Source organism: Moschus berezovskii, chromosome 16 (assembly GCF_049115385.1).
Source record: "Moschus berezovskii isolate FMDL1 chromosome 16, NW_MosBer_1.0, whole genome shotgun sequence".
NCBI lineage: Eukaryota > Metazoa > Chordata > Mammalia > Artiodactyla > Moschidae > Moschus > Moschus berezovskii.
In genome coordinates this window covers 12,171,122-12,197,250 of record NC_142475.1, presented here as the reverse complement: position 1 = coordinate 12,197,250, position 26,129 = coordinate 12,171,122, and the positions used below count along the sequence as shown (strand labels likewise).

At 38.8% G+C, this 26,129-nt stretch overlaps 1 protein-coding gene and 1 pseudogene across 4 annotated transcripts in view; one reads left to right on the top strand and one right to left on the bottom strand.

Moving 5' to 3' along the window:
• The window catches only part of ESRP1 (epithelial splicing regulatory protein 1), a 55,761-nt gene that overhangs the window by 8,381 nt on the left and 21,251 nt on the right, over positions 1-26,129 (bottom strand). For 2 of the 4 annotated variants that reach the window (XM_055431743.2, XM_055431744.2), the window contains exons 10-13: positions 23,881-24,182; positions 20,469-20,687; positions 17,853-18,051; positions 14,628-14,796 (exon numbers count right to left, since the gene is read on the bottom strand). In XM_055431743.2, the coding sequence (XP_055287718.1) occupies positions 14,628-14,796; positions 17,853-18,051; positions 20,469-20,687; positions 23,881-24,182 (889 nt within the window). Of the gene's footprint in view, positions 1-2,363; positions 2,515-14,627; positions 14,797-17,852; positions 18,052-20,468; positions 20,688-23,880; positions 24,183-26,129 lie in introns of all 4 variants that reach the window. The other 2 variants (XM_055431741.2, XM_055431742.2) reach the window with 2 other exon arrangements.
• Positions 23,464-23,555, top strand: LOC129560549 (small nucleolar RNA U3; annotated as a pseudogene).

The window sequence follows — 26,129 nt, the reverse complement described above, 5'->3', positions numbered from 1 at the left end:
TAAATCAGCCCTTTCCAGCCCCCTCAACCCCAAATCAAATAAGGAAAAATCAAGTGGGAGTAGTTTTACAGAAAGAATTTTGCTGAGGAAAGGGGAACCATACATCTAAAAATTAAAAGTAACATTTATAAAAATGACATACGCCATTATTGTATATATATATATGTATGTTTTAAAAGACAGAATCAGAAACCATAAAGAGATTTCATTCATTCAAACAATTATTACCAAGTATTTGGTATTATTACCTACATAATTATTACTTACATAAATAAATTACATAATTATGTAGGATAAATTATAAGTAACCAGAAATCAAATAAAAGCCTCCCAATAAATAAGCAACAGCAATAAAGGCCCCATATATAAAGATAGACACAAAGATTATACCTCAGAACAATTTTTTTTAATCTTTAATTTTTTTATCTTGTGACAAAACCATATCTAAAAGAATCTAGAGCTTCATGGTTAGTGGCCATTACTAAAATAACTGAGAACAGGCAAAAATAAATAAGAAGGCAAGGACTCTTAAATACAGCAGAAAATATAAACTTTTATGTAAAAGTGACTTGAAATTAGGTTATATACAAAAGATTTTTAATGTATGCATTTTAACTACCTTAAAACTATTCAAGAATAATTTGATATGCTGAATTCAATAACTGAGGTTCCTATGTAATCCTAATTTATCTATCCAGTTTATAAATTCCAAGCACTTCAGAAATGAAGGCAAATGCCTTGAGACAAAATAGTGTTGCAGAATCCTTTTGCTTCTGATTATACTAGGTCTGCTCCAACACTGAATAATTCCCTAGAAGCTACTAGAAGATAAAATATCTTCAATCTGTAGTAGTATATCTTAATTTTGAAGCCTGTAAATCCTTTAGCCATAAATCTAGAAATAACTGCTATTATGTGTTTGTGGTTTTATAAATACCCATAAGAAGAGCAGTTTCGTTACTCGTATATAGTTTATATGTATGACCACTTAATGCTGTTCAGTTTGAATGTAACAAAAATTAGTCAAAACAACTGGAAAATCATGGGAGAAAACACTAAACTCACATGTATTCCCCATGTGATTTTATCTTTTCAATAGCCATTGGTAAAATTCTCCCTTTGTAATCTAGTGAATCACATAAGAAGTTTGGGAAGTAACTTTTTACCACTCCAAGGGATTCCAACAGGTAGGGAAGAAGCAAAGTATCTGCTGATCTCTGAAAAATAGCTTATGTCTGCAAAGAATGTGCTAAGCCAAGCAGTAACAAAACGTAACTTCTGTCCAATTTCATTCAGTCTTTCACTATCAGACATAGATTTTCTTCAATTGTCAAAAAAAAATATGGCATGATGGTAACTTGGTAGGTCTGGGGCAGCCCCACTGACATTGCTTTAGCTGAGCTCCACAATCCTCCAAGATTTATGGTCGCCAAGTCGTGTCCAACTCTTTGCGACTCCATGGTCCATAGATACCAACCTTGTAAACCTATTCTAAGAGTAAGAGCGCAACTGCGCCTGCAGGCAAAAGCCTTATCGTGTTGTCCAGTTAATGCTTTAGGACTTGATGATTAGGCCTACAAGTGTTTCTCAACTCTAATGACTCGAGCAAGGCTCAGCTCCAAGAGGAAAGACCATTTTCGCTTTTAGTGCAAGTAAAAGACTGCAAGATACTGATTTGAGACACTGTAGGGAAGAAGGAATCTGGGTCTAACCATGTGATTTAAGGAAGGAAAAGTATCCTCTCAGGTGAAATGAGAACGAGAAGACTGCCTGCTTTTAAGGAGCTCTTACCAAAAAACAAAGAACAACTGATGGACACAGGTAGTGTTAGAAAAATAGAAAAGAGTAAAAAGCAGTTTCATTAGAGTTATAAAAGAAACACTTCCTACAGCTCTTTTCAAGAGTTACCATCTAAAGATTCATTGAGTCACCCTTGTTTCTTCAGGCAGAAAGGACTCTGACTACTTTTTAAATACTCAAACTCTCTATTTTCTCGTTAGTCAAAGTTGACTTTGAAGAAAATTCCTTCTTAGCCAGTCTTATTCTAGATGGAAAGACCCTCACCACTGTGTGCACAAAGAGCTTTCTCCAAGTAGCCCAACTGAAAGAGAGAAAAAGAAAAGCATCTAAGATTAAGTGGAAGTCATTAAAATAGCATGGAAGCGCCCTAATCCTTCCAAAGGGATGAGTTTGAAGTAAGCACTCAGATAACGAGTCCCCCCTGACTCTGGTTCTTCATAAAGCAAATCTATTTAAAAGCACTTATACACATGAGTTTCAGAGAATATTCCTGGCTGCATTCTTTAGGCACATCAGCTTAAGTAATAAGGGCACTGAGCATTTTTCTTCTTCAAGGTACTGACCTGGTAACCTTGGAAGAAGTTAAGAATTTCCTTAACTCCAGTATTGTAGGCCAGGCCCTGCATTCTGACCACCGCGCCAGGCTGTGGAGGGACACCGCTAAGATTAGCAGCTGTAGGGAAGTAGCCAAGACTATTGGGCGAACCTGGGGGGCTAAAGGGAGAGAAAGCACAATGAACCAATAGAAACAGACAATGTCTAACATTTACTCTAAAAACAATAGTGACTTAAAGAAACACTTTCTCAAGGTGACCTTTCTTAGAATTCTGTTCTCTCTCCCATGGCAGGTAAGTACACCACAGCTATTCTGTCCCCCATTTCTACAAAAGCCCAAAGTTGGAAAGACAGAAGGGTTAATGCAGAGTTAAATGCAGGGTGTCCCCAAAGATCTGGTTCTGTCCGAGATTCTTAAGTGAAGGAAGGAGAGAAGGAAACTTCTGCAGCCACTCAACCACAAAGCACCACTTCCAAAGCCCAGCTCATTGATGATTAACTGGCTAGTTACCAGGAATACTAAGGCAAGGAAAGTCATGAACACAAAGGAATAACAGAAACCATAGCCAGAGAGACCAAAAGGTATACAAAATGATTGCTCCAAAGAACACACTGTTCTATCCCTGTGTAAAGCAAATGCACAACACAGTTAAGCACAGAACAATATGAGAGCAAAGTACTATAGCACCCATGAGTTATTTCTTCCAACCTAACTGAAAAAAGAGTGTGTACTGGGGGAGGGGACAAGTAAACTGGAAGCGATGCATAACAAATTATATTAACCACAATTAACAGGAGGGGAAACTGATGTTGGGTCCTTTCAGTGTATCTGCAACAATTACCTCCAAGAAACACAAGCCACATGAATAGCTAATCATTCTTCATGTAGTAACTCAAGTGATTACTATATTATGAAATTAGTTTCACCATGTCCCATACCAACCTGTTTCTCACAATTAGTTGCTCGATACTCATATATGCGTAGGGATTTTTTTTTAAAGTCATTAGCTTAAAAGACCAATAAAGATCCACAGCTTTAGATTATTAACACAAATCATTCTAAGTAGGTAATTATCCCACTTCAAAGACAAGTAAACATAATGAAAGGGACTAAAAATTTTTGAGATTATCTATCCTACATAATCCTAACTAGTGAGTTAACAGGAATGATACCAGATGGCGAATCCAATCCTAGCCTCCATTTTATTAGTACAGTAACCTTGAACAAGTCAATTTCTCTGAACTCCAATTTTATCATTTCTTAAACGGGAATGAAAACACTTCCTAGTTTCACAGAAATGTTCTTCAGCATCAATGATTTAATGTATTGAAATCCTCCACAAACCATAAATGCAGTAATTTGCTGTTCTGTTATTATTCTCACTCTTGCTATTTCCATCACCATTCTTCCATTTCATCATATCTAAAATATGGAAGCCTGAAAATATTACTTGACATCAAGCTGCCCATAATCTAAGTCTCTAAAACAGTAATTCTCAACTCACCAGCATATTTGAGATACTTGGAGAGATTTTTACAACTCTCTCCAAGGAGAGTCTGTTTAGAGACCAAAAGTCAATCTATGTGTAACTGTGACAGCAGAGAGAGAATGCTGATCTTTAGGGCTGAGAGGGACTTCAGCCATCATTCAGCCATACCTTCTTGTTTTCACAGAGGTAGAAACGGAAACTAAGAGTTAAATAATTTCCCGAAGGTCACACAACCAGTTAGCTCTTCACAAAACCAAAGAACTACACAGATTTCTTAACTCCTAGCTCAATGCTCCCCCACACACAGGCAGCATTCATTCAAAGCAGGAAGGTTACAAATATAAGATCAATGCACAAAATAAATCAATTACATTTCTGTACACTACAATAGGGCGTTCCTTGTGGCTCAGTTGGTAAAGAATCCACCTGCAATGTGGGAGACCTGGGTTCGATCCCTGGGTTTGGAAGATGCCCTGGAGAATTCCATGGACTATATATACTGTCTATGGGGTTGCAAAGAGTCAGACACAACTGATTGACTTTCACATACAATGAACAACCCAAAAATGAAATTAGGAAAGTAATCATTCACAATAGCATTAAAAGAACAAAATATTACACACAAAAAAAAAAGTGATAAAGGAACAGCAAGACTGACACACTAAAAACTATGAAACATTGTTAAAAAATTGAAGTCATCTAAATAAATGGACAGTCCATGTTCATAAACAGACAATTTAATTTTGTTAAAATGGCAATACTCTAAATTGTATAGATTTGATGCAATAGCTATTATATTGTCTTTTTGTTCCTCCCAGACATCAACAAAACTGAAGCTAAAACATATATGGAATTACAAATGACCAAGAACAGCCACACTTTCTTGAAAAAGAGCAAAATATTTTGAATTTCCTAAAAACTTTACTATAAAACTGCAGTAATTTTGGTGTGGTACTTCCATAATGGTAGGCCAAGATCAACAGAATAGAATTTGAGAGGCCAGAAATAAACTCTTACATTTGTGGTCAATTTATTTGCTTGTTTGTTAACCCATGGGATCCCAGTTCCCAGACCAAGGCCCTCAGCAATGAAACCATGGAGTCCCAACCACAAGACTCATGAAGTCCCTGGTCAACTGATTTTTGACAAGAGTCCCAAGACAATTTGATGAGAAAATAACTCTTTTCAGTAAATGGGGCTGAATAGTGAAATGTCCACAGGCAAAAAGATGAATTTAGACTTCTACCTTACTCTGTATAAAAAACTAATTCAAGATGGATAATACGCCTAAGTACAAGAGCTAACACTACAAAACTCTTATAAGAATATGTAGTAATACATTTTCATGACCTTGCATTCTATATGACAAAAGTGTAGTGAGAAAAGAAACAGATAAGTTGAACTGCATCAAAATTTAAAACTTTTGGGGAATTAGTCCCTGGTAGCTCAGATGATAAAGAATCTGCCTGCAACGCAGGAGACCTTGGTTCAATCCCTGGGTTGGGAAGATCCCCTGGAGAAGGGAAAGGCTACCTACTCCAGTATTCTGGCCTGGAGAATCCCATGGACATACCAAGTGGTCGCAAAGAGTCAGACATGACTGAGCAACTAACAGTTTCTACTTTGACTTTTTTCTCCTGGTGATCCAAATGGTTAGGAATCCATGATTTTACTATGTGGCATGGCCAAAAACAAAACCCACCAAAACTTAAAAACTTTTGTGCTTTAAAGAACATCATCAAGAAAATGAAAAGACAACCCACAGACTGGGAGAAAATATTTGTAAGTCACCTAAGATGTCCTACTTAGAATATATACAGAAACTTTACAGCTAAAATACAGTAAGAAACATTGCTCAATTAAAAAATGTGCAAAGCACTTCCATAAACTTTTCTCCAAAGCAAACACGTGAATGGCTAGTAAGCACATATAAAGTTGCTCAAAATCAATAGTTACATAAATGTAAATCAAAACCATAATGAGACAGCAAATCCACACCCATGAAAATAGTTAAAAGAGCTGAAAAGATGTAAAGAAAGGAAAAATGCCAAAACATTGTTAATGGGAATGTTAAGATGGTGAAGCCCCTTTGGAAAACAGTTTGGCTGATTCTGAAAACTTAAACATAAAGTTACCACATGACCCAGCAATTCTACTCCTATGTACATATCTAACTAAAGAAAGCTGAAAATCTAGGTCCACACAAAAACTTGAAAGCAGATGTATATAGCATTATTGACAGAATAAACAAGTCCAACTGTCTGACAGCTGATGATAAACTAAATGTTGTATACTCCTACAATGGAATATTGCTTAACCATAAAAAGGAATGAAAACTGTTGATCCATATTACAACATGAATGAACCTCAAAAACAGGCTAAATCAAAGAAACTAGTCATGAAAGACCACAAATGGCATTATTCTGCTTATATTAAACATCTGAACAGGCAAATCTATAGAAAAAGAAAATAGAGTAATAGTTATTTAGGGATGTGGAAGGGGCAAGTAAAGTGGGTAGAAGGGAAGTGAACTGGAGTTGCCACTAATGGACACCATGGCTCTTCTAGCAGTTACTCTAAATTGTTAGAAGCACTTCCCTAGTGGTTCTGTGGTTAAGACTGTGTTTCCATTGCAGGGGGTATGGGATCAATCCCTTGGTTGGGAAACTTAAGATCCCAACACTCAGCAAAAAAAAAAAAAGTCTCAGATGGACATAGTACCAATAATGTAACTGGTACTCAAAAGCTGCAAAGATCCAAAAACTGATAGAATCACAAAGGAACCCAAGGGTTAGGGTCCAAATGAATGAGTCAACCTAACACTGAACACCGAGTTCCAACAGAGCATGGAGAGACTGTATAAACTAACAAGGAGATGCCCTTGAACTGGTAAGAAACCCTGTTGGGGTTGCCTGAACCAGCAACCTGAGGGGAGATGAAGAGAAAAAGAAAACAGCATGGGGTGGCAGGGAGGTTCTCCCCAAAGGTTTATTTTCAAAAGACTGCTAGAGCATCACAGTTATGCAGACACTGCTGCTGAGACTCAATCAGCAAGTGACCCTGAGATCGTGTTAAGAAACTTCTGGAGTGAGGCTCACAAGGGAAGGGATATATGTATACTTGTAGCTGGAGTCAAACACTTGAGTTATAAAGTTGAAGATCTCCTCCATGGGAGTACTCCGTGTTCTCTCTGTGGATTTGAGTACTAATTCTCAAACTTGATGTGGAGAAAAACTGGATTTCCCCAAGATATTTATGACTTCCTTTCCTTTTAAATTCTGTGTGCAATTAAAGTTTCCTCCTGCCCAAAGCCCATGACTGTTATGCCAATATTAACTGCCTAAGATTAATTTAATTGCGAGACTATCAAACATTTCCTATCTTATATTTTTATCAAGTCTTAATTTATATCACTTTTTAAAATACTCTGTATCTTAATACATCACTGCAAATTCTTTTTCAGAACAGGGAAAGATATATAAAAACAATGAAGGCCAAGGTGTTCAACAACCAAGAAAACTAAATATATACTCTTTTGAAAACAGTTCTCATAAGACAATACTCTTTCATTTAACAATTACAAATTACTAAACATTGGCAACACAGATAGCATTCCAAAGTAGAAGCAGTTATAGCATGACAAAACAATGTGATATTTTGACAAACAACTTGTCATATTTCTCTAGAGAACAAAGATCAAAAGTATTATCTACCTTATTAGAGAAAGAGGTCAAGGGAAAAGAAAATTAGAGGAGAGAGTATACTCTCCTCTGAATGAGTCACAATACATCAGCAACACATCAACACAGAAAACATTCTGAGAAGTCTTACAAAAAGAAATCTGGTTTCTACTTCCTTGCAAAATTACTGTACAGAGTCTTTGCTTAACAGTTATTAACACCCCTAGTGACATAAAGACCCTATATTTGGAAAGTGACTGGAAAAACAATGTTTTAATCCTAGCACATGTAAAGACTGTAATCAATTTTCATTTGGAAATTTCTGAACTAACTTGTTCATCTGAAGTGAACAATCTCAAGAAGGCTGACTTTGCAACATTCTTTTGAGCTTAATGCTCATGTAGATGGACTGCTCAGTACACATGGATCCTCCATTTCTGTTAGCTCTTCTTAAAGGCTACAAGTCTCTCTTTCCAAGTGCATCTACCTCCTGGAGAAAGTTTAAGTAACCAACAAATATAAAAACACTTCAGAAGGAATAAAGAAATCTTTCAAGAATCCATTTCACTAAAATAGTAAGCAAATTTAGGTACTGTCAAAATTGTTTGGTAGCTAAACTTAAATTTACTCCAATTATGTTAAAGATTACAAAAATTTAAACCCCCTACCACAGTTATCATAATATATTCCAAATACATAGTAAAGTTACAGACTGCTTACTCAAAACAAGAATTGTCCCCACAAAGCTTCATTTTACATTTGAAAACACCCTACACCAGAAATTATTTTAAAAGTAATCTTTTTGCTTGATTTAAAGCACAAAATGATAACCGATCTTCTTACATATTTTGAGAACAATGACATTTTAAAAAGCAGTATTTTGATGAAAAGCTGTAGATGAAGCAGCAAGCAAAACACACTGTGATCCATGCTACGTTAACAATTTCCAGAGAGGCACATTTACAGAAGCTATTATTTTGGAAACTACTTTTGGGTTTTTGTTTTTTAAACGCACTTTTGTCTTATTTTTGAATAGGAACTGAGGACAACATTGAAAGGCACAAGTAAAAGGCAAGCAGGATGACTCCACCACATTCTTTCCCCCCAAATCAGACCCTGTCTAGAAGCAATCCCATTCGAGTTTTGTGGTTATTATGGTTTATTTTGAACTTAATAAATAAAATAAAAAGCATTACTCTATTATTAAATAAAATTCATAGACAAATGTCGGTTTTTCCTTTAAACCTAATGTAAGGTCGGACCTCGGTGGCCATTTTGGTCTCTCCGCCTCCTCCCCCCTTTCCCGTCCCACCAGAACTCTATTGTGCTCTGTTCCCTCATTCCCTCCCCCACTGCTGGAGTGTCCTTGATGTAGAAATCAACCCTCTCCTAACCTCCCGCCCAGAAACAGCAAGAACTATTCCACCGCATCAGCACAACCTTGAGCAGATCGGGCAACCAACTCGGTCTTGCCACCCCGGCTCCTGCCCTATGAGGGACCACCATTCCAAATCTTGCCTTATTCGGGAAAAATTTCGCTGTTTGTTACTGTAAAGCTGTATAAGCTGCCTCTTGTCTTTGTTTGGGCGCGGACTTCCTCGACCTCACTTGCTTGGGTCCGGGAACCCCGCCCGGGAGCACCTTGCTATTAAAGCCTGTTACACTATCCATCTGGTGCCTGGGTCGTTTTTACCTTACAACTACTTCAGTGCAATCAATATATACCAAGGAAATGCTTAAATAGGGCAATGGAGGCAAAAGAGGCTTATTTGTTTTATCAAGATAGGTATGTGTGTCCTAGTTAAGTTTATCTCCTTTAACTAAAGTTATCAATACTTAAAGGCTTCCCAGGTGGCACAGTAACAAAGAACCCTCCCGCCAATGCAGGCGATGCAAGAGACGTGGGTTCGATCCCTGGGTCAGGAAGATCCCCTGGAGGAGGAAATGCAACCCACTCCAGGATTCTTGCCTGGAGAATCTCATGGACAGAGAAGCCTGACGGGCTACAGTCCACGGGGTTGAGAAGAGTCGGAAAGGACTGAGCACAAGCGCAGCAACAGCATTAATACTCAAGAATAAGGTGCTTAAAGATATACTGCGCACATAAACAGCAACACATGAAAGAAATGATATCTAGGTTTCTGGGCTTTAAAATGTCCTCGATAGGACACCAGATTGGCAAAATATTGAGTAATAGATATATTCCCAAATTACTTGTTTGAAAATTTCTGTAATAGCTTTTCTAAAAGCTATGCTTAAAATAACATTTTTAAGAAAAAGAATAGGGGAAAAAAAACCTTATATATTGAAATCAATTAAGTGTTTTGAGTAATTAAAGTTTTTTCCTTGAAGTTAAGAATTTTAAGTATATTTTAAATTCCCTGAGTTACTCATTATATAAGGTCTTTAGTAAACAACTATTCCTTCCATGAAACTACACTGAATTCTCAAGCACTGATAGTATAGTCTATTGCCCACAACAGTTCTTGCTTATGTCATTTAGCAATGACATTCAAATTGGGAAAGAAAAAAAGCTGTTTCCACCAACAGAAATTATCTGGTGCTTCTTCGATATTACATTCTCTGATATTGCATTAATATCACATTTTACAAAATTCTCGTGTCATTTCACTGCATGCTGAGTTCCAACTTACATTTGTGACACTAAGTATTTGTTATAAAAAGAAAATTTTAAAACAAGAATTCTTTTTCTTGGTCCTATCAAAAAGCTTTCAGCAAGTAAATATGGCTTTCCCAGTGGCTCAACAGAAAAGAATCTTCCTGCCAAGCAGGAGACATGGCTCAGTCCCTGAGTCAGGAAGATCCCCTGGAGAAGGATATGGCAACCCATTCCAGTGTTCTTTCCTGAGAAATCCCATGGACAGAGGAGCCTGGTGGGCTACAGTCCATGAGGTCACAAAGAGTTGGACACAACCTAGTGACTAAACAAGTTCAAGTGTATATGAATGCTCTGTACTGTTTGTTACATGGCGTGTGAACCTAAGCTTATCTCAATAAAACAAAGGAGACTGGAGCGAGAAAGCCAAGTGTTTCACAACAGCAAGTGCAGGTATCTCTCAGAGGGTTCATATTCTTTCGGTTCAAGTGCAAAGACTTTCAGAAGAGAATATAAAAACGACATGACAAACCAAGCACTGCAGAATGTTTCACTCTTACTAAATATATGTATTTAATGCTTGGGTAGAAAGGAGCTGATTTCACATAAAGGGTTATCCCAAGAAAAAAAGGATCCCCCCCAACCCCCACCCTTTCTTGTGGGCATGCAAATAAAGCATCCCTCATTAAAAACGTTAAACATCCCCTTGCCCTCTACCTTGGTTCAAGGTGAATATGTTATTACTTATATGTCCTACAAAAGGTGAGGCAATGGATATACACAAGACATTTACGTTAATCCATCTTTCTTTAAATCATATGACATTTAGCTGAAGATCTAGCATGTTTCTTACCTGTGCTTATAGCTCTGATGCAAAAGAGAATATTCTTTTCTAAGAAAAATAAGAGGTCAGAACAAAAGGTAGGACTTTATGTAATAGGAGAGAAAAGGTGTAATGGGAGAGAACATTTGAGTGATAAGCAGGGTGGGCATCAACACTTCTTTTGTATCCTAGGCTAAGCTCTGGCATACTGGGTACCTGAAACCTTCTTTCAAGTGGAGAAAGAAAAAAACCAATGTTCACAAGCAGCAAATAGAACCATTTGTTTTAATTTCACTAGCTCTTCAAGATGTTGTTGTCACAGCCACACATTTAGACTGCTAAAAACTCATCTAGTAATAAACAAAAAGCAATTCACTGGTTCATTGCTTTTTTCCTTACATGTTCCTCAAGCAATCCAAATCCTAATGGTGAGAGATGTTATCAGCATATTCTCAGAGCAATACCCACTGGAAGATATACCAAGTAGGAGGAAATAAAATAAGAACAAATGCCCTCTAGCGGAAGGAGCCCTTTGAAGTCACTGACTTTGCACAGGGATGAATTCTGTCAGCTACCCTATGGCAGAAAGGGTTCATATTTTATTAATCCTAATATTCCAAATGTGTTGCACACAGAGGTACTGAATAACAGCTTGCCCAGATAAATTAATTAAAAACAGGTAAAACTCAGTATCATTTTCTGAGGGGCCTGCTTTTAAAAGTTTGCAAAATATGTTAGCATCTTTAAAGTATCTTTAATGAACATTAATCTGAATTTCAGCATTAATCTGAAGTTGGACAGCTAGCTTTCATTTAACAAGTAGAGGGACAACATCCTATGATAAACCATAATGGAAAAGAACAGGAAAAAGAAAATGCGTATAACTGATCACTCTGTTGTACTGCAGAAATAAACACAACACTGTAAATCAACGATACTTCAATAAAGTATTTTTTTTTAAGTGGAGGGAATTTAAATTTATTTCTAATTTGAAAAGAGACAAACTCCAGAGCTTCCGATTTAATATCCTGTTTTAGCCTGAAGTATGCTATCTCCTGGAGAAGGAAATGGCAACCCACTCCAGTGTTCTTGCCTGGAGAATCCCAGGGACGGGGGAGCCTGGTGGGTTTCCGTCTATGGGGTCACACAGAGTCGGACACGACTGAAGTGACTTAGCATAGCATGCTATCTCCAATTTTCCTACACATCAGTAAATAAGCCAAAATATACTTTCAACATTTACATTACAGAGTCTCAAATGCCTTAGTCATGTGAGGTTAGAAATTAATGGTGTTCTCCCAAAACTACGAAATATTTGATGGCTTTTGGAATATTTTTTTTAGATTATATCAGACTTTAAGTCTGGTTAACAGGACATTCCAATGTTTGAACACTTTGTTAGTGTGTATAATTTCCTAGAAAGAGGGAAATGAAAATTCAAATAATGAAACATACTAGGAGTCATTTGGAAATATTAATTTAAATACAACACACAAGCATGACTTAAAAATCCCACTTTTGTGAAATTGTTCCATAGAAGTATTTAATGATCGGTATGAGGTTTAATAGAGAAAGATACAATTAGATGTCTATAAAAATAAAGGAATTTTAAAATTATGACATTTTCATTCTTAGAAAGTTACATGAATGGGAAGTAACTTGTTAGTTACCACGGGAAGTTACAAGAGTGAGGTAAATTTGCAGATATTCCTTAGGTCTACTGGCAAGTTGAAAAAACAAACCAAGCATATGTTAGTATGTCACATTATTTACAAGCACACAGATATGTATGTTCTCAAATTGATAACTGAGGTTACTTTTGGACTTAAGAGTTGTGTAAAATCTGAATCTACTTTTCCTCACTACTTCTATCCTCTTAGACTTAATAAGGAGGACATTCAGTTCAGTTCAGTCGCTCAGTTGTGTCCGACTCTTTGCGACAAACTTTAAAACTACTAGTAGAAAAAAATTACAGGAACTATTAAGCCATAAATCCGTTTCTCTTGCCTTTGGGGCTTCAGTTCCAGACTGAAGCTCCCAACTCACTATGATGGGAAACTATTTCTAAGAGATTCCTTCTTTTAACAGTGTCCAGAGAGAAAGGCAACGATGGAACTGGATACTCTACAAGTGTATTACAGACACAAGAAACTGCCCCCGACATCCAGGGGCACAGAGCATTCCACTCCTGGCATTCTGGTGGCCTAAGAAAGGAAGACCAAGATTTTTCTTATAACCAGAGCCACTACCAGCAAGTGACTATCACAGGTGACAGATTGGGACTGGAGTGGGTGCCTGACACAGAACTCAACCAAGAACAATTACTCATGCTTCTGGGCCTTTTCAAATTTTCAAAAGATGGTCAGCTGATGATTATCATGGCTTTCTCATTGTTCTTCCCCAATAAAGAAAATTTTCAATATTTTCCATTTAAAAACAAGAATGAAAGTTTTTTAAATTCCTAAAAAAATAAATTTATTGGCTACAAGCTTCACTGATACCAATATCTCAATGTTCTCGCTCCCTGTGAGGAAACTGTAGATGGAGAAGGCACAGAAATACAGTGTGACAGGGAATTCCCTGGTGGTCCAGTGGTTAGGACACCACACCTCACTGCAGGGGAGTCAGGTTTGATCCCTAGTCGGGAAACGAAGATCCCAAAAGCCATGCAGCAAGGCCAACAACACTCCCCAGCCAAACAAACAAACAAGCAACAAAAATAAAAAACCACAATGTGACAAACTCTAGAGATCAGAGAGGTAAGTTCCAGGCCAAAACCTCACAGGTACATTGGTGGATGTATTCAACACATCTATTTTAAATAGCTTGAGAAGGAAAAAAACAAGGCCCTTGTGTACTTAAAAAAAAATTTTGAGCAATATTGTTTGTGCCAAAGTAAAATTTTTATTTTAATAAAGTGAACTGGTTAGTAACTAAACAAAGACTTAAAACTTTTTTTTGAAAAATAGATTGAGAATGAGAGGACATTATATATCCAAGTTAGAATCACAGGCAATCAGACCTGGGGGGGACTCAGGGACTCCAGAAACATGGCTGATCCCATCGCTGTATAAGAACCAGAAAGGTTAAGCAAACTGCTGCGGGTAGAAGAGATGACACTGACAGAATTTCTCTCCGTTATATCCTGTTGCCTCCAAGAAACAGAACAACTAAAAGTAATCAGATTTAAAATATGTTGAGTCTAAGAAAGTACTGAAAAATCTCATTTTCTGGACTTGTTAGTAAAGACTTAGAGGGGAAAGAATACAAGCCCTATAAAATTTAAAACAATTTTTATCTATTTTCGGCTGACATGAATTCTTAAAAATTAACTGCCCTCACCACAGATTTTCTCGTTTTGTAATTCATTCACATGATACTGTCACCCTTTTATAATGATTACTGGGCTAACTCACGAGCAGCCCTAAAACAGAAGGAAAAAGGGAAAGCTGTATACATAAGTAATCTAAAAGACTATGCTGTCAATAAGAGATGAATAAAAAAATAAACATTCTGGTTGTCTTGAGACAACCTTCTTGGACAGAGATATATATGACCAGAAACTGCAGCCTGCCACGCTAACCTTCCACGTGGCAGGCAACCTTCTTTTGTGGACTCAGGCAGCGGCTATCAAAGGAGTCCTTTGTTCCTGTGAGCCTTACCTGGGGTAGTACGCCGTGTAGTTCATGAAGAGCTGGGTGCCCGCGGGGTAGTACGCCGCGGAGGGCTGCAGCGCTCGTGGGCTCAGAAGCACCGAGGGCTGGTAGATGGCAGCTTCAGTAGGAATAACTGCTGCAGGAGCTGGAAATGTGTAGGAGGGAGGAGACAGGCCTACACAAACAGAGAGAGAGACCTTGAGATATCTTAGTGACACTGACGCCATGAGGTCGCCCTTCTACACACACATTTGAAAGAAAGAGACCAGTGCCGTATACCGTCCCAAGCAACTGCCTTTTGATTACATAGATAATAACTAGAAGCAATCTCAAATCTCACATACTCCATCTACTTAAAGAATGGTTCTTAGTTTGAAATTTGGGGAAAAAAAACCAAATGGTTCCAAGTGGACTTTCAAGTCTTCTCAAAATTTCATGACACATGGTTGTTGTTTTTTTTTTTTAACCCTGCTCCTAAGTGCAAGAAACCACAAACTCACTCTTTGAGGAAAGAAACATGGGACAGACTGACATTTCGTGCAACTTCAAACTAAAAGCTTTCTTTTTTTTCCCTTTTGAGAGCTATACTGCCAGTCCATCTTGTTTTAGACTCTATAGCACAGCATGAGGACAGTTACGGTAAGATACTATTCACCAGGACCACGCACTAGGCCAAAGCATGGACTGACACAGTAAACTAACCCAAAAGAAGCAGATTATCTCTGTACTGTGTACACTTCAAGGCAACCCAGAAGATGGGTTTTCAAAACTAATCGACATCTTCAGACCAGTGCAAAAAAAAAAGAAAAAAAGATTCCTTGAAAAAAAAACCCTGAAGAAATATGTGTAAATCTTCCTGAGAGTCAGCTGATGAAAAGTGGATTCAGATTAGATTAGAAAGGACTGGATTTTTTGTCTTCTGGCTATGCAAAGCCTTTGAAGATAGCAACTCACTTAAGTCAGACCACTTGCTGGTCCCTAGCTTTAATGTGTGGGATGAGCACAACTCCAGGACATCTGCACCCAACAGGAGAGATAACTGAGAGGTGGCCTGAATGTGGGGTCCCTGACTTCAATTTTCAAACCTAGGATCACCCAATATATTTTGCCAACAGCTGAGGCCCAATGGATAACTTTTCACATGAAAACCTCTCTGTCTTTGGGTCTTCTTAGAGGTTTCTGTATGTCTATGGAGATGAGTAAGTTAGCTGAATAAGGGTACTTAAACCCGAGACCTGAGAGTGCCCTGGTGGTCTAGTGGTTAGTATTCTGGGCTTTCACTGCTATGGCCTGGGTCAGTCCCTGGTTGGGGAACTGAGATCCCGCAAGGTAAGCAGTGCAGCCAAAAACAAACAAAACCAAAAAACCCCAACCCCTCCAAACAAACCAAAAACCCAAGACTAACATATTGATCTCATATTCACTTTTTGGGTGCCTCCTTCATATCCATCAAAAACTGTTACATGTTAGATACCTAGTGTGTAGATAATTTTAAAATTATGATCCCTGGCCTGAAAAAGTCCAGAGAAAGGGCAAACAGAACTGAGGCACCTAAGTCATAAAGAGAGGGTCACCTAAAGTGAGTTGGCAGAAAAAAAATAAGTGCAGTAGAACAAGCATCCCTGGCAACCCACTCCAGTATTCTTGTCTGGAGAATTTTCATGGACAGAGGAGCCTAGCAGGCTACAGTCCAAGGGGTCACAAGAGTCGGACATGACTAAATGACTAAACTACCAGAACAAGCATAATAGCATGCAAAAATTGGTTCTAATTATTTTTAATTAGCAAACTCTTCCATTAAAATAACAAACAGCTGAATTTCAATTAAAATCTTTAGAAGGTAATAAAAATATGGAAGTAAGTGTTTATGTAAAAATGCATTTAAATTTTGAAAAATTATTATTTTAGGGTTTGTGATAGGGGAAAGAGAAATACAAGTCTTATGAAGCCTGTAATGACCATTTTTTCCACTAGGAAGAGAGAAGTTAAAAGGTATCACAGTAAAAGAACTGGGGTTATACATGATGGAGAAATTCCCTTATCTTATAATGTTTGATAGATTATCAGTAAAGGAAATTGTAAAAGTTACTGATATTATCAGTAGGTTTATGGACAGGAAACACAACAGATTGCATTAAGATATCCAATTCAGCCCAATAAGAATGTTTTAAACTTTATAGTCATTAGTGATCAATTCTTAGATGTTCACCAACAGCAAGCAGCAGATAAATGGAATATTAGCATTTAGGAATTCCAAGGGCAATAAAGGATTAAGCCCTACCAAATGTTCTATGAATAATACTTTATCAAATAGGTTTATTGGTATGGATTCCTCTTTACTAGAAAGTGATGTCTGAACACTCCACATTTTATTGGAATCAAGCACACCATCCAGTTTACTTTCTTAGTTATCTTTGGACTATACTTTGAGTGCTACATTCTTTAAACATACCCAACATACTTCCTAAGAAAATGTCTTATTCAAAACTGAAGACTTTATTAGGAAATTCAAGTTTTGAACATCAGATCCCCAAATGTTCCTTAGTCGTGAACCAGAACTTGGTCTCCTTGCTTAAGGGCTTATTCCTCTCAAACAGGATTCCAGATGGCTTGCACCCAGGTGCCAATGAGCAACAGCATGGCTTGATTTAAGCACTGATCCTGTGATACAATGGTAACTTTGGCTAATTTATTTACGCATTTTAGTTTTTACTAACCTGCTCATTCCAGGTATCCTGGAAAGCAAGAGAGATGCTCTTCAGGTTATCCTTCCCCCAAAATACTTAATGCTCAAAAATTAAAAATGCAAAATGGGCATGAAATCACCCTTTGCTTTAAAAAAAAAAGAAACCCACCATATGTTGCAGGAAAAAAACAAAAGGGATGTTATATTTATTTTACCTATAAATGCGTATTAAAATATCTACATAGCCAGGTTGCCTCCCAGAGTCAGTGCTTATCTTGAGCACACTAAGCTTCAGAAATCAAGTGCTTACCACTGGAAAAGCAAGAATATAATTTGAAAGGAGGTATTTGCAGCATCTCTAATTATGGGGGTCCGCAACCAAGGTCTTAAATGATTACCAGATACTACCGATTTCAGACGGGAAAGCCTTATGTAACCACCTCACCTGCCTTAGAAAGAACCAGGGGCACAGAAAGTTATGAAAGCAGCTTAAGCACCTACCAGCATATAGCGTAGAATAGCGCCAAGACCCAAGAAAAACTTACATGGTAACTTACATGGCGGTGGGGATAAGCCATTTCGATTTAAAGTGCCCCCCATTAACACAAAGTTCATCTCCTCAGCTGAACACTGAAAGACTTCAACATATCTGTCCTTCATGGTTTTTTTATGACACTTCTGTGCAGCCATAAATGCTCTGTCCGCAGACTTCATCTGGATAAAGGCATCTCCTGATGGGCGGCCCTGAGCGCGTAAGGAAGAATAAAAACAAAAGGAGACTGTCTCCTTCAACAAGGAAGTGGTTGCTTACAAAACATGCACAGTGACAATCACCCATGGTACAGACATTTTAGCCACAAAATCTGGGTGACAGGAAGATCTACTGAAACCTGACTTCTGTTTCATCACCTAAACATCAGAATTGCCCACAAAACCTTGAAGAAATAAGTTTTGAGAGCTCATAGCTGAAAGTGATCCTTTTTGGATTTTTATCAACTAGAATAAGATTTATGGGTTTTTGAAAAGGTCTCCTTGTGACTGCGGTTTCAAACTATAGGGATTGTACACTGGGGTTTTTCCCTTTCTGAAAAATCTGATTAAAACTCACTCAACTGAGAAAAGCTAGTAACAGAAGCAGTATTAGAGCTTTACCCATCCTCCTACATGAAAATGAAGAAACCAGTGTTCTCTATGGGCTCTCAAGTCTGTCCCTCACTGACGTATAACATCCCTTTTCCTCCTCCCTGAAGCCTACCTAGATTGGGGTGTGGCCTATAGACAGGGAAGGAGGAGAGGAGCTGGGATTGCAGAGCACCGTGAAGGGTGGCCAGAGCTGGCCCAGCACTGCGTGGGAGCCCTTCTCTCACCTCTTCCTTTGCATTTCCATTTTAAACCTTGGCCAACAGGTGTCTGTAGACACTTCCTCTGTTACTAACAGCTTGCTAAAAATCCTCTCTAAAACAAAGCGGGTGGATCTCTGCTACACAGGACCAGAATGCTTTAGTCTTATTTAGCATAGACATTTTATGGGAGAGAAAGAAAGACACAACTGGCTTATAAGACTCCTTTTCTTTTTAATTTTATGGGTTTCTTTAAAGTCTCTAAGGGACTAGTTACGGCAAACGATTACCATGCAAGTTACCATCAGAGTTACCATACCAGGGAAATTAAGGACACCAGGGAAACCCAGTCCAAGATGGAAAACTAACATCTTTGAGGCAGCTAAGAGCTTGTCCATCATCAAAGAAGCACTTCTCCCAGGTGCAGTCACGGTAGGTCACGAGGGTCAATGAGAGGCAAACCTGTCCACGGTTGTTAATCAAAGAGCAATAATAGCCCCGAGATCACTAGAAATGGTGACTCAGAACCCAGACAATTCTCTGGTGATGCTGAATTGTGGGAAATCTGATTCAAAAGGACTCCCATCAGTGAAACATGCTGAGAGGAGTCCTAGTTGGATAAAAAGTTACACAGCTCAAAAGTGGTGTGAGAGTGAGCACGTGCTAGTGTGGAACATCAACCAGGGACTCAGCACCTTCTGGTTCCCTGTACCCAGTGGCACGCACTTTCCAGTGAGACAAGGATTATGGTTATGAATGTGACCCATCTTCACAAGAAAACAGAAAGTGGGAAACTAGCAGTTTAGAAAATGTGGGTATTTCTAATACAAACCTATATTCAAGACTATACGCACAGAAAGCATCTTTTCAAAAATTAATACAACTTGGCTTTTTAATACACAGTTCCAAAATTTTATTTAGAATTACACGCTATATGGGTATTTAGAGTTCTGTCCTGCTTATGATAACACAACATACTGGCAAACTGCCCAGCAACTAATACAATTAACTTTATTTAAAGAGCAAGAGATACCAAGTTGAGACCTATTTTTAATATGCTTAGAATATATATTGCAAACTATAAGAATCTGGTTAGATTTTCATAGAGGATTCTCAACAACTATGGCACTAATGGTAAAGACCCTCCTGTCAAAGCAGGAGACGTAAGAGACACAGGTTTGACCCCTGGTTTGGGAAGATCCCCTGGAGGAGGGCATGGCAACTTGCTCCAGGATTCTTGACTTGAGAATTCCATGGACATAGGAGCCTGGCGGGCTGAAGTCGGGTGGGTCGCCAAAGAGTTGGACACGACTGAAATGACTTAGAACGCATGCAAATACACTAATACATTTGAATGTCTTTTATGATCACGTACTATTCCAAGTGGTATAGACACAAGTTCTGAGTTTGCACTCTACTAAATGTGATTTGATAGCTGCATGAAATAAGCCACTTCTAAACCATCTATGGATACAAAATACTTGGGAGCACAGACACGCTCATTCCTTTTAAATGCTGTCTATGATTGCTTTCTCACTCCAACAGAATTCAATAGTTGCAATAGTAAAATGCTGATAACGTCTTTTTCTCCGACCTGATGCTACTGATGACTCAGTGGATGTATGAGAGAATGGAATCAAAACTGAATCTGAATTACTGTACCAACTCCAGCATTCTTTCTGGAGCTCATCTTAAAAGATCTCTTGCATTTAAATTTTTCCTGCAAAACTTACTATACAAATGGATGAACAGTTGTTACTTGTTTACTGAAGAGTGTCTTTAATAAGCAGCAGCAAATCAGTTTTCCAGTGATTTTCTTACCTGGTGATTCAATACCATGTGGACCCCATGAGTTCGGATGTCGGTGGAAAACTCCCCCAGGAAGTCAAGGATATCCTCAATTGTGGCCGCATAGGGAAGACCTCGGAGGCGTATACAGTCTCTAACGTTTGTAGGGGGCACAAACTGCTGAGGTAATACTGGAATAACGGGAGGGGTTGGAAGTGGAATGAGAGGAGCCGAGGAGAATCGATTCAGCACCTGTGCTCGAAGCAAAACAGAAGTGATTTAGAGCCTCGCTACTGCAATGCTGCCTGCAGGCCAGGGCTGGCGTTCCTGGGGAATGGCTAGAGATGCATCCTCTCAGCTCCACCCCGACCCAGTCCGAGTGAGTCTGCAGTTTAACAAGATTCCCGGGTGATCAACCAGCATAATAACGTTTGAGAAGCACTCATGGAGAAAGTCGTTCATGCTTTTCAGCTGGGAGACCATAAGCCCACTTTTGTTAGAGGCATTCTGAGGTATACGCCACACACAACACAATGAACTTTGATTAAGGACTTACTGACCTGGACAAATGCATCACTATCTGCTTTGAGAAAGTACTCTTCAAGTCAGCTGCTTTTCAGGACATATTATTAAAATGTGGACTTATGGACAACCTACTAGATTCCATTTCATTAAATAGTGTTCTCAATATTATCTTCACATTCCACCTCCAAACCCAAGAATATAAAGAAAACCACCCAGTAAAGGAACCAAAGGTCAAATAGTGACTCAATTACATTAAAATACGTCACATTTATAATGATATGTAAAGCAAAATGCCTGGATAACATAAACCTGGGGAAAAAATCCACTCGTGGAAATAAAAAATCAATTTCCATGTGAATTTGAGACAGCGGCAAACAGAGGCTCCTGTGTTTTACATTCATGGAATTCAGCTCTCCTGAGAATGGATGAGGTCAGGTACATTCTGGAATGGAGAAAGAATTGCTCCCAGGCGAAACTCGTGTCACAAGGTTGCTGTCTACTTCTGTTGTAGTTTAGAGTATGCCTATTAGCTAATAACGCGAGGAGGTCCTTGTGAAAATGCCATGGGTGGAATCCCCAAGATTTCTGAACCACTTACCACTGTGGCCTTCATCTGCTCATGTGGTGGTGGTCTATTCGCTAAGTCGTGTCTGACTCTTGGGACCCCGTGGACTGTAGCCCACCAGGCTCCCCTGCCCATGGGATTCTTCAGGCAAGAGTACTGGAGTGGGTTGCCATTTCCTTCTCCAGGGGATCTTCCCAACCCAGGAATCGAACCCAGGTTTCCCGCATTGCAGGCAGATTCTTTACCGACTGAGCTATGAGGGAAGCCCAACTAGTTACCAGCTCATAACTAAAAACATAAGACAATCCATGAACTCCCCCCAAACTGTACTAACTTCCTCACTCACAGCCTGTCCAATTGCCAGGTTAGTAAGAGGTGACAACAATAAAAAGTAAACACAACACAGCCAAAGAGAAAGCAAGACTTTAAGAAAATATACAAACAATCCAGACACAGTACAAACATTAGGGGGAAGAACATGAATAGAAAACAAATGTGGTTATGAACAAACTTGGGACAGGAAACGGTCTAGCACCTACATAACCTGCCAAATAGAAGGTGAGTAAAAAGTTCCTAAGTGATTATTAGTAACAGAGACAGCAGAAAGTCTAAGACTACTTCAGTACTTATTAAAATAAATTATTAGAGATGGGAGGCAGGAAAGAGAAAACTTCCCCCTATGCTCAAAACCACCTATGGCAGAGTCATAGAGACAGCATACTTTACATCCAAGCCAATAAATAAACAGTAGCCAAGGCTCTCGGAGAAGGCAATGGCAAGCCACTCCAGTACTCTTGCCTAGAAAATCCCATGGACGGAGGAGCCTGGTAGGCTGCAGTCCATGGGGTCACAAAGAGTCTGACATGACTGAGCGACTTCACTTTCACACATTGGAGAAGGAAATGGCAACCCACTCCAGTGTTCTTGCCTGGAGAATCCCAGGGACGGGGGAGCCTGGTGGGCTGCCGTTTATGGGGTCACACAGAATCGGACATGACTGAAGTAACTTAGCAGCAGCAGCAGCCAAGGCTCTAGGGTAATACATTCTAGGGCATGATTTCCATGAAACGGTTCTTTTGAATTAAAGATCTAAAATAAAAATTTCACCCCCGCCCCCCACTAGTTTGGGCAGGACGTTTTAAGCCTTAAGCATGCTCAGCATATTTTAGAGACTCAGAATTTATGATACTCACTTTCAACAAGTACAATTGATTATACTACAAGTATGCTCATAGTTTAGGATTCCCTCATCACCAGTACAATAGAATACAGAATAAATGAAGCATTTCGCTTACACTTATTTGAGCATAAAAATAAATCTGATATTCTAGCAGATGATGGTTCCATTTAACTTTGGAGAATTATTTTAAATCATTACAATGGGCTTTGCAGAAGCTAGACAAAAATCATTTTAGGAACTCACTGAAATAACGGTAGAGTCAGTGTCTGAACTGCTTGCAAGAAAGACCAAAGAAAATCACCGAAATGACTATATCCTACTAGCGAATCAAGTAGAATAAGCTGAAGAGCCACGTGAAACAGTCTACATGATCTCAGGTGCAAAGCTAACTGACCCCTGAAGTGAAATGATCAGCTTGTAAGTCAAGAAGAACAGCTGAAAGGCTTGAGACCCTAGAGATGGTTTTATGCTTGGATCTTGGCATGTTTTCAGGAACTGACTGCCCCGTCCGTGTCTCAAAGAGAGCTCAATTCTGAAAGGGTGAAAGGGATGAACAGCAGCGAGACAAAAGGACACTTCGCACTCTCCCAGCAGTAGGAAACTGATCAAGCCTTTTGGGAAACAAATTGGCAAGACATTAAAATCTTATTTCCCCATATCCAGTCCTAAAGAAATCAATCAGAAACTGACTGTTTTATTAGCATGTTTACCTAGAAATTTCTAATGATAGGGGAAAAAAAAACAAAAACCCGACACAAAAGACTATACTTTCAGGAATCATTTCTATAGTTCGTTACTAGACTTTCTAAATGAATTATATGCTGCTGTTAGACATAGAAGTAAATACTGAATTTTTTGTGTGTATATTAAGATTATAGTGGCTCTCATTTAGTTACAGAATAAGATTTTTTTCATGTGCTTATACTTTCTGTAATTTCCAAATTTTATTTCCAAGTTTTATTTTAGCACACCAAATAATGTAGGATCCGAAATAATGAGTAGAAACTATATTCGATATCTTGTAATACCTTACAATGGAAAAAAATCTGAAAAAGAATATATATATAACTGAATTGCTTTGCTAGATACCTAAAACATTGCAAACGAACTATATTGCAATTAAAAAATAAATTAGTTAAACAAAAAGAGGGTAGAAATAAGGCAAAGCCACCAACCTGCTGAACTTCAGCTGCTGTGCTCCTGAAGAGTTCGATGTATCTTTTACCCAACAAGTCTTTATGCTTCCTCAGTGCGTTCTGTGCGTATTCCTCGCAAGCAAAGAGGACAAAAGCATCCCCTGTGGGCCTACCGTCCGGGTAGGTAACAAAGAGGATGCCTTCCTTCCCCCCAGTGATGGGGCAATGTTGTCCAAAGAAGGCCACCACTTCATCAGCCGTGGCTGTGAAGGGGAGCCCCCGCATGCGGACAATAACTTGGTTTTCCTTGGAGAGAAACTGGGCCACCTCATTGGATGTACCTGGGAACACAAACAGCAGGAAGCACAGGGAGAAACAGTTAAGACATCAACTTCACCAAAATTAAAATGGTGAAATCTTAGGCAATGTCCTGAATTTATAAGTAAGACCTGCACTACCAAAAGAATTCATAGTGACATTCCAGGAATCAGAACTCGCTTCCAATTAATTTGAAACCTTCCCCTCTACCCTTTTCATGAAATGAGTGAGTGAAGTCACTCAGTCATGTCCAACTCTTTGCGACCCCGTGGACTGTAGCCCACCAGGCTCCTCCGTCCATGGGATTCTCCAGGCAAGAATACTGGAGTAGTGTGCCATTTCCTTCTCCAGGGGATCTTCCCAACCCAGGGATCGCACCCAGGTCTCCCGCATTGCAGGCAGACGCTTTAACCTCTGAGCCACCAGGGAAGCCTTGTGGCTCAGCTGGTAAAGAATCCGCCTGTAGTGTGGGAGACCTGGGTTCAATCCCCGGGTTGAGAAGATCCCCTGGAATAGGGAAAGGTTACCCACTCCAGTATCCTAGCCTGGAGAATTCCATGGACTATGTAGTCCATGGGGTCGCAAAAAGTCGGACACAACTGAGCAACTTTCACTTTGTGAGCAAGTGATTTCATAAAATACCTCTCTTAAGTTAGGAAAGTAGCCATACAGTTGAATCATGGACCAACAATCATATTCTTGAAGGAGAAGTAACTAGTCATGGTGGTTAAGGGCACAGACACTGAAGCTAGAATGCCTGGGTGCAACTGTGGCTTTATCATTTTCCAGGCTGTGACCTCATTAAGTTTAATCTCTGTACCTCAGTTTGCTCATCTGTAAAATGGGAGTAAAATTACCTACCTCATAAATTATGAGAATAAGTGACTACATACAAAGCACTTAGTGATTTTTGTTATTGTTTTCCTAATTACTTTTTATTAGGAAAGGTCCAAACATACTCAAGCAGAAAGGATAATGAACACATTTGGCAGCTAGTTTCAACATTTATCAATACTCTGCTGAACATGAAGCGTTTTGTACAATGCTGCCTTGTAGCAAATACTCAAACACTCAGTCAACTTTGCTACCTGTGATGTACAATGTTATCTACCATGGAACCTCAGGACCATAGCACTTCCAAATATACTTTGTCCCCAATGAATAGCAAACATTGGAAACCCTATTAAACTAGAAGTTTTTAATTTGGAAGCCTTGGTTTATTTCAGGAAGTAAGTGCAAGAAATATACCAGCAAACTGTATTAACAGAATACAACTGTAAAACTTGTAATAACAACAAAGATTTTTATCAGGGATAAATAATAAAATGATAATGAAGGGGTATAAAAGTTCTCTGTATTTAAGTGAAAGCCACCTTAGCATATTTTGGCAATATGTGTCAAAAACTCCTTAAGATGTCCATATTCTTTGATCTAGTAATCCCATTTTTAGGAATTTATCCTAATGAGTGGCACAAACAGAGATACAAAAATATTCACTGCAACATACTTATAGAGTGAAAAGTTGGGCAATTGAAGCTTGTTTCCAATATGATTGTTTTCATAAAAAATTATGGTAAATATAATTGCATGTGTGTGCTAAGTCGTGTCCAACTCTTTGAGACCCCATGGACTGTAGCCCACCAGGCTCATCTGTCCATGAGATTTTCTGGGCAAGAATACTGGAGTCGGTTGCCATTTCCTTCTCCAGGGGATCTTCCTGACCCAGGGATCAACCCCTCATCTTGTGCCTTTCCTTATTGGCAGGTGGATTCTTTACCACTAGCGCCACCTGGGAAGCCCAGCAATGAGCACTGAGGAACATTGAGATATTTAAGAAGATATTCATAATATAATAAAAGGAGAAAGGAAATTAAAGCAATATGAGCAAAGAAAAACATCTGTTGGACAAACCACAGTTGACATTTTTTATGTATCTGTTATTTATAGGTTTTAAAGTTACAAATCTCTCC